Raw genomic sequence first — 9,708 nt, 5'->3', positions numbered from 1 at the left:
AAAATTATACGTTTTAAAAATTTTTTGCAACTTTGTAATGTAAAATTTTAGCGCCCCTCTGACATTTGATAATGTCATCTGTGTTTAACAAAAATATTTTATTTTTTCCTTCCATTGAGCCCTAGAGAAGTGAGGAGAGATTGATTGCAAGTTATAGGAACAATACTAAAAGCATGTCCTACATGGACAAGAAAATATGTCAGGTGGGGACCTGTACAGTCTCCCAGGGAGGCTTCAGGAACAATATTGGCAACATCTAAAGAAAAGGGACCTGTACAGTCTCCCAGGGAGGCTTCAGGAACAATATCGGCAACATCAAATTTGTTCTTTTCCACTTTGTAATTTTCCTTTGTTTCCACAAATCTGAATAAAAATCTAGAGCCTGGACTTGGCTGTACTTTGGGGAATAAAGGAAGGGCCTGGGTTTTCATAGTCTGAGGAAGCACAGAAGACAGTAGCCACCAAGGGAAGGCAGGTAAAGGACGGCAAGCAATCACTTTTAGAGTCTCCTGGGGCAGCAACTGACTGGGTCTTGAGAGATTAGCAACACTGATTATTGGAACCTATAAGCAAGCATCCCTCAGAATCCCCCAGACATAATGGGGAGAGGAATCAGGTGAAAGAGTCTGCACTGCGTAGAAGCAGTTACACATAATACAGGACACTGAACTGCGAATCTGGAGCTTCCAGACCCAATTATCCTACCTTCTCTCCTGCCCACTTAAAAATTGGTCACTTCCCGCCCTAGTGGTTTGGCTCAGTGGATAGAGCATTGGCCTTTGGACCAAAGGGTCCCTCCCATGTTTGTTCCCAGACAAGGGCACATATCTTGGTTGCAGGATCATTCCCTGATCAGAGCCAGGCCCAGGTCGGGGACTGTGCAGGAGGCAACCAATCAATGTGTTTCTCTCACATCAATGTTTCTCTCTGTCTTTCTTTCTTTCTTCCACTCTCTCTAAAAGATCAATGGGAAAGTATCCTTGGGTTGGGATTAACAATAACAAAGAAAAAAAATCACTTCCCTGGTATAGTCTATCTTAAAGACCTTCAACTGACAATCCCTAGAGTTTGGGTATTTCACACATTTTAAGATTCACCTTGCAATGTATAAATATGTCCAATTTTGTCACTTTTTCAAAGGACTTCATTCAAAGAGCCGTTTCCTTCTACACCTGAGAGTCAGTCATAAGAACAGCAATGAAAAATTTAAAAGTCTATATAATTTCTATATTTGTTAAATTTTTGTCAAATATTATGAAATCCTAAATAGGTCTTACTGATTGATTCCCAATTATATACCTGACTTTTGGTCCTTAACAAATGCCATTAGATTAGATAAGAATGATTATCCTATACCTAAATCCCTTATATTTGCTAAGTTTTGAAAATATATGATGTTTATTATATTTTAGTATACTCACCATCCACATGTAGTCAGGAAGGTTACCCCTTCTTTTCTCCACTGAAGTGCCTTTCAGTAGAAATCCTCCACATCTTTTCCAAGTCTCTAATGACAAGTTTACATTTGAAGGCACTCAGTTACCCGTTTTATCCTTGTTATTGGAGCTCTCAGGTGACGATCAATAGCATGTTTTCCCCATGAAGCTTGATGTCTGGCATACAACATTCTGAGATTTGTTTACCAGCAGATCTTGTTACTTGAAAACTTATATAACTGAAAGGCTTGATTTTGGATTTTGCTCTGAAGTTTAGGATTGTTCCACCAAAATAATTAATATAAACTTCTTTTTTAATGTATTTTATTAATTTTTTACGTAGAGAAAGGGAGAGGGATAGAGAGCCAGAAACATAGATGAGAAACATCGACCAACCACCTCTTGCACACCCCCTGCCGGCGATGTTCCTGCTACAAAGGTACATGCCCTTGACCAGAATCAAACCTGGGACCCTTCAGTCTGCGGGCCGATGCTCTATCCACTGAGCCACACTGGTTACAGCAACATAAACTTCTTAAAAGCAGAAACTAGGTCTTATTCTTTTGTTTGCTCTTTTCTGCTCACATAGGGTAGGCAGGTAGAAGAGGGACTCAGCATATGGATCATCAGGGACTGATGCTAAGGAGCTTCTCAGACTCAACCTGTACCAACACTGCACCTGAGCAAGGGTTGGCTATGTCATATCTAGCAAGTGGAATCCAAAGTGGTTACTTTCCTATCCTATGGTTGGCTCTGGTTAAATCCTTCACTAAGTCAACATTTACTGAGTCCTTACAATGAGCGGGGTCCTCAGAGCTGAAAAAGATACAAACCTGCCATTCCATGATGTCAGAATGTAATGGGGAAAGGACACTTTCACCAATAATGACTATACAGTGTGGCTTTTGTTTCATTAGAGTCACCAAATAAGAAGCCATGTTCTGGGCAAGAAAAAACATATCAAATGTCTCTCTAGTCACTTTCTTTTTTTCTTTTCTGAAGCAAAAGCTCATGAGACAGTGAAGAACACACATTCAGTCACACCTCGGGTGGGATGCAGGTTCTACCTTTTACTAGCTCTTTGGTCTCTGTTTCCTCATGTGCAAGATGAAGGCCTCTTAGGGTGTATGAGAGGATTAAATTAAGACAACAAATGCAAAGTATCTATTTAGCATAGTGTCTTGCACAGGATGGGTAATATTATCGCATATACTTTGTGCTCTCTTAGCAAATAACTACCAGACGAAAGTATTGCTATCTATATAGGAAACATTCCTATGAGTTGTTAATAGACAAAATATCAACTTCAATATAGAATTTAAGGAAAAAAGCAAATACCTCAAATATGATCTCAGCACTTACCTCAATTATCCCAGACCCAGTGTGATCAGACCACCCTGGATCAGATATAACCCCTTCCAGAAAGCACAAATTAAAGAAACCCAAGTACAAGACTGCATGGAGTCTGAAATAATGCTTAATCTGAAAATAACCTTGTATTTATTTACTTATTTCTTTATTTTAAATTACCTCTTTCATGAATAGAGATGGTTAAGGCAAATCAGAATACTTAATAGATAATGTTCCTAAAATAATGCATTGTTGTCACTGGTTTGAATAATCCAGTAATATAGTTATACATAATACATTATGTCAAACAATGTAGATGGAAGATGGAATACCCTGAAAAAAGATTTCAGGTCAAAAAGTGGCCTAAATGAAACAACTAGCAATGATCCATGAGAAATACTTAGTTTCATGAAGTGGGAAAAAGCAAAAATACAGAATATTTCATGTACTATTTCATATATGTATAATCAAGTTAGTAAATATTGAAAGCAGGAGTTCTCTTCCTACATAGTGTTTCTATAGACTATACAGTCCAATCAGCGCCACTGGAGCCATCAATTCTCACTTTTTCTCTTTGCCTTTCTAAGCCTTCCATTCCTACTCAGTACTTGAGGTATTTGATATTATTTGGCTTCTTCAACTACTCTTCTGCCTTTGGTTATTTCTGTGCTTCAATTGCTACCATCGCTTATGACTCTGGTGGAGGGGGCTCCTACGGCGGGGGGGGCGCTGCTGGTGGAGGGGGCGCTGCTGGTGGAGGGGGCGCTGCTGGTGGAGGGGGCGCTGCTGGTGGAGGGGGCGCTGCTGGTGGAGGGGGTGCTGCTGGTGGCAAAGGCTCCTCAGGTGGTGGAGGCTGGTGTGGTTGTGGTGGCGCCCCTGGTGGTGGGGGCGCCCCTGGTGGTGGGGGCACCCCTGGTGGTGGGGGCGCCCCTGGTGGTGGGGGCACCCCTGGTGGTGGGGGCTCTCCTGGTGGTGGGGGCTCCCCTGGTGGGAGGCCCTCCTCTGGTGGGAGGCCCTCCTCTGCGATTGCCTCTGATGGGACCAGATCTGATGTGTGCTCTGAACTCAGTGTTGGGGAGGCACCTGGGGTCTCTACTGACTCAACTGCAGCGTTAAGACTAATGCAACATATTATTAATAGCAATAAAATAAAAAGAAATGCAGGGAGTATGAAAGCTATAATGCCAAGCTTTGGAAACTCAATCTTAAATTGAGGACTGGAACCTTCATCTACACTTAGAATTTCATCAGTTGGCTTAGTAGGGGAACCACTGTCCACACTGCCCCCACTTCCTGGCGTTCGGCAGTCGGGCGGTGCGTAGCCAGCCTCACAGTGGCAGTGCCTTAAATTGTTACAGACTCCTCTCCCATTGCACATTTCTGCTGGTTTGCAGTCATACTTGAGCACAGCATGATTAGTGCAGGAGTAATCCATGCAGACTTTGTTTGGGGCACAAGCAGTGCCAAAGTGCACATCTCCCTCATCAGGGATATCAGTAATGTTATAGACATCCAAGCTCCAGCAGAAGTCACCTTCATAAGGAATCTGGATCAGTGTGCGATGGGGTTTGATGGATGGGACCTGTCTAAGATTTGTACATATAATTTTCCCACAAAATATATTATCATCAAAACACTTAACATATCTTGGCATTGCCGAAGTGGGATGGCCACAATTTCCAAACCGGTCCCCTTTGCTGTTTATTAAAATGTAACAATTTTCTGGAGCAGACCGTGCAGTGTCCCCATACATAGCCATGCATTGATTATCAGGGTTTCTGCATTGACCCCCAACACAGTAGTGCAGTCTATCGCACGGTGTACCATCTTGCTTATAGGTGTCTGTGGGGCACTCTGCAGAGCTGCCATCACAATACTCTGGGAGGTCACACTCTCCTGAAGCAGAACGGCACACGAATCCCTTATTTCTCAATTGGCAACCAAAGCAGCAGAGTCCATCACTACATTCTGCACTCCCCTTCAGGCTACATGTTTGGTCACAGCACGGGTCAGTGTAACAGGCAGAACCACAGTCACACTGCTCCTCACCCTCCACCACACCATCTCCACAGTAGGAATCCCTACGCAAGCGGCCTTTGTGCCGCTGAGGGTTGTTAAATAGGCAGGCCCCTCTGTGATCCTGGAGGAACTGGTAGAAGTCGTCAGAGCTACAGTTGCTGAAGCCACTTTCTTTAGTGATATTGTCACGCATGAGGCAGAGGTGTTTGTCTTTACAAATGCAGGCTGAGTGGTCATGCCCAATACCCAAGTTGTGCCCAAGCTCATGGACCATGAGCGCTGCAAACAGGAGGGCATCTTCATGAGGGAAGGATTCAACAGCTGCTGCAAAACCACGGGAACAGGCACCACTGAGAAATGCCTGTCCCATACCGTGCTCAGGATGCTGTCCGACAATCATGTGGGCAACATCATGCTTCACACGATGGAGGAGCTTCTCTTGTCTCCACTTGTTGAAATTCCCCAGTGTAACTTGCAGGTCCACGGGGACCTCTATGAGGTCCCCCTCGGTCCAAATCTCCATCCCAGCCAGCACCACCTGTGTGTTTATCCCCCTAGTGAAGCTGTTGGCCAGGGCAATGATGTCCATCACTCTCTGGACTGACTCATTGACGTTACTGCCCCACATTTGGAACCGCTGGTTGTTGACCACAACAAACATCTCCACGTACTTGGTGAGTGACCACAAGGAGGAGGGCTCCTGTAGACCGCCAGGCTTCCTGCTCCCTTGTTGTCGGCTGGCAGACACCACTGGGCTGTCTTGGGAAGTGACACTGCAGGAGACTGGAGCTTGATGGGCCATGGTGTACAACACATGTTCAAACTGTTTTGAAGAGTCCATGGGCTCAATGCCATAGGATTTTCCCTCCTTAATCAGGATGCCCCTGAGGCCTGAACAGGTGTTGACAGAAACAAAAGAACCCGGGACTCCTTCTATGTAGCCTTCATAGTGACAGTCATGTGAGATGAAAGGCATTTCTTGTCCCAGGATGCCATTGTGGTAGCTGAAGACTGGAAAGTTCTTGATAAAATAGTCAGTCTTCACTTTCAGGTGAATCAGCTGTTTCTCGCCCTGCATAAATATCATATATGATGTATTTTTCTCTGAGCCACCCCTTTCCTGAACTATCAGCCACTTGGGAATAACTATTTCATAGAAAGTATAATATACTGATCCCTGGTCACAGTACATACTTGGCAGAAAAATCACCAACAGTATCACAATTCCCAAATGGATACATGAAGATCCTGGCACTGGCCCCAGCCTTAAGTCCTTTTGCTGAGCCCAAGTCTGAAACTTTATCTTACCCTTTTTCAAGGCCAATTGGTTTATCCATAGAGAGGCAGAATCTGACATGGCCCTAGTGAATCAGTTGATGGTACAGGGTCTGTGTCCATCAGCAGCAGCTTTCCCTGGCATGTTGAACCTTGGAGACTGAAATCTAATTTGGCTCCCTTATGGTTGACTGCTTCCCAACTCAGTCTTTCGTACTTTGAGGCCGTCTTTATACTCTTGCTTCCCTCTTGATCTTCGGTTGTTGCCTTACTGTATGATTTCGTTCAAACAACAAATGCTTTAATGCTCTTGTCTAAATTCTCTTTATCCTCACAGAGACATACACGAAGTAGAAAGTCTGTAATGATTCAGCCAGTACTTTAACTCTAACAAATTATCCTCATCCTCAGTCCAGGCCACAGAACTCCCTGATATCCGTTAATCTGCTCATGCTTTGAAACCCAACATTCTGGCAGGAGGTTGGGGGGAGGGGACGGGGATTCTTGGGGGATAGATGAGTAGGACAAAGTTCTCTGTTACCCTCTACCTCTTTTCCTCTTTTCTGTTGTAATACAGGGTTACTGTTTCTCAGTCCAACCCTTCATTATCAGTATCATTTTTTGTCTTTAATTTTAAAAAATCGCATGCAGATGCTCAAATTCTCCCTCATTAGCCTTTGTTCATAGAAGATGAAGTTAGGCTTTTATATCTAAATATAAACATAATTTTTATCTTCTAAGAAGTTTTCCTAACATAGAGACATATTAAGTATTAACTGAAATGAGTTCAATTTCACCATGGAGATAGTTTAAGTGAATAGGATCAAAGTTCATTTCTTCCCAACTGTCCCAACATAAAAACAAGCTGATTATTAACCAAGTACCTAGATAGCATTTCATTAAGAAAATAAAAGTGAACTCTATAAGACCTTTTAAAAGATTTCTTCACTTTTGTAACTAAAATTGAACTCTAACCTCTGTATAAGTCCTCAGATTTTATCTTAATATCCGGGTGTATTCAACTGTACAAATTTAAAAGGGAAAAAGGCAGGGGAAAGCCCTATTTACAACTCTTGCCCAGTTATTTTCCTGTGCATTCTAAGATGAAGTTAAATTAAAACTCTAGATCCTTTACCTTGCAAAAATAATTTATATTAAGTCAGCTATTTAAAGTATAAAATAAGGGTTGAGTACAAGTTAGACATTAAAAAATGGGAAACTACCCTATTTCAGAATGATATACCACAAGATCTCATATATGAGCATGAGCAGATCAACTCATTATACCCAATTAATATTTAAGTCCTCATATAGATGATAAAAATTATCATTATCATCTAGCAAGAAAATTTATACTGCTATGTCACAAACTTATTTTTAAATTTTACAGCAAAAAGGTGAAATGATTGCTAGCTGGATTTCTTTTTTCTTTGTACTTCATGTAAGTGGAAAGCCTCTTAAAATTAGTAATTTAGAAATTATAAGATTTAATTGTGCTTCCCTGTATCTTAACCAAAACAGGCAGGGCAAATTAGGTTAGGTAATTTTGTGGGATGAAAGCACTAAATGAATGAAAGAAAACCTCTACTTTTTAAATAAATAAAAATATAATTTAAATATCCAGTTTTCCAGTTCCCAAATTGAAACATTTTCTTCAATAAATAACACACACGTAAGCATTCATACAAAAGATCTGATTTAAATCATTTGACTTCTTTAACCAGTAATTTTTTCAACCTGTTCTTTCTCAAATAAATACAAAACAAAACTATTTAAGAAGTTCCTCCTGTTTCAAACAATAAATTTCTGACAGATATTCTCCTATGCTTATACAATATGTTAGCCAGGAAGATATACAACTTGTTTTACATCAAGCAGTTTATAACTATGGTAATGTCTAAAGGTGAATATGTATTGTGATATGTATTGGTTTTAGTAAGCAGAAGTTAGCAAATCATGTGGTAAAACTAGAGACTCTAACCTTCTGTTTACAAAAACTGTTCTGACAATATTAACTTTCTGCAAGTTTAGGCATCAGAGAGATTGGCCAGAAGAGACAAGGACAATTTTTGTCTCACTTTGAGTTACAAATTTTGCTTTATCAGTGAACCTGACTGGTATGGTACGGCAGTACTTGCTACTGGCCTACAAACTCACTCAACAAGGAAAACTTTGACCACCAAACAGTAGAACTCTGTCTAGGGTAGGATCCACTTTTGAGTTACAATAGCTGGAGCTGTAAGGTATAGGGTATTCACAAACTTTCAGCCTGGGGCTCATCTGGACATGTCTGGAGCCAGTGCACATTTGGGGACCAGATTAATTCCCCCTCTAACAACTGCTACATGGGCAACAGCTGCTCCAAGTAAACAGAAGACATCATTTGGGATACCCTTTTAGGGCATGCCCAAAACTCACCACACCCTGAAGTGGGGGGGAAATCATCCTGAGCCTTTAGAAGACACCTAAACAAATGATTTGAGAAATTAATGGTATAGTGGGCATGCTAGAAATTTACTCTGAAGAAAAAGAAGAGTAACAAAGTATCCCTCGTGAATACTGAACCTGTGCCCTAAGATAAGAAAAACAACCCGTGGTCAGTTGTTCCAGAAACAAGTGCAGTTTTTCCTGATTGCAAGAAGTGATTTGTAAGACTACATTTCACTGAAAAATAGAATACAGTTCAATCCTTAATTCAATTTTTAGCTAAGTTTTATGGTCAATAAATAAAACATTTCTCTGCTGCCTTATTCTTAAATTTTGCCATGTTTAAAAGTAATGAATACTCTTTACAGGGTATCCATTCACCTAACATGAGTGAGTCTTACCTCAAAAAAATACCTAAATAACAAATTCCCCAAAATAAAAGGGAATAAATGTAAAAAGGTAATTCTTAAAAGATACTTTGTGCAATAACCAGTTTGGCTCAGTGGATAGAGTGTTGGCATGCGGACTTAAGGGTCTCAGGAATGATTCTGGTCAAGGACATGTACCCTGGTTGCGGGCACATCCCCAGTGTGCAGGAGGCAGCTGATCAATGTTTCTCTTCCATTGATGTTTCTAACTTTCTATCCCTCTCCCTTCTTCTCTGTTAAAAAAAAAAAAAAAAAAAAAAAAAAAAAAAATCAATAAAATATATATATTTTTAAAAAGATACTTTATATTGTATTTCCAGTTACATCTGTATATGGGCCATACTAACCAAATGTCACCTAAATTATATACTCAGCAAAATGAGTTAGCTCTGTGGGGTGGATTTTGATTGAAGAGAATGTGCCAGAATAAAACTGATTATCTGAGCTTACCAATCCTTTTCCTCTGCTCTGCAAATTGGTGTTTGTCTATTAGCTCTTCTTAAGAACACAGCTAAGCTTCTAAAAACATTTTTTTAAACATGATTTGTTATGGAAGTCCATTTGACAAAAAGACAAACAGAAAAGCATCCAGCCTTGATTTCCATTCAAACAGCTGAACTTGGCCAGAAGCATGCTTCCTGGTAATGAAGGTAGCAGAAGAAAATAAATGCAGCCCAGAGGATGCCGACATGAAACCTAGGTAGAAACATTACAGAAAAAAAGGGCAGCTTTAATAGGAAAAAACCTGGACCATATTAGATGCTAATCCAAAA

The 9,708-nt window shown here is 40.8% G+C and overlaps 1 protein-coding gene across 1 annotated transcript; it reads right to left on the bottom strand.

Annotated features, from left to right (window-relative positions):
• Nucleotides 1-3,225: 3,225 nt before the first annotated feature.
• Nucleotides 3,226-9,118, bottom strand: LOC118725697 (disintegrin and metalloproteinase domain-containing protein 1a-like). The gene has a single exon (XM_036449721.2). The coding sequence runs from the start codon at nucleotides 6,160-6,162 to the stop codon at nucleotides 3,499-3,501; it is 2,664 nt and encodes an 887-aa protein (XP_036305614.1). The 5' UTR covers nucleotides 6,163-9,118; the 3' UTR covers nucleotides 3,226-3,498.
• Nucleotides 9,119-9,708: the final 590 nt, after the last annotated feature.

The sequence above is a fragment of the Pipistrellus kuhlii genome, unplaced genomic scaffold (genome assembly GCF_014108245.1).
Source record: "Pipistrellus kuhlii isolate mPipKuh1 unplaced genomic scaffold, mPipKuh1.p scaffold_m20_p_20, whole genome shotgun sequence".
Lineage (NCBI taxonomy): Eukaryota > Metazoa > Chordata > Mammalia > Chiroptera > Vespertilionidae > Pipistrellus > Pipistrellus kuhlii.
This window is presented reverse-complemented; position numbering and strand designations above follow the sequence as displayed.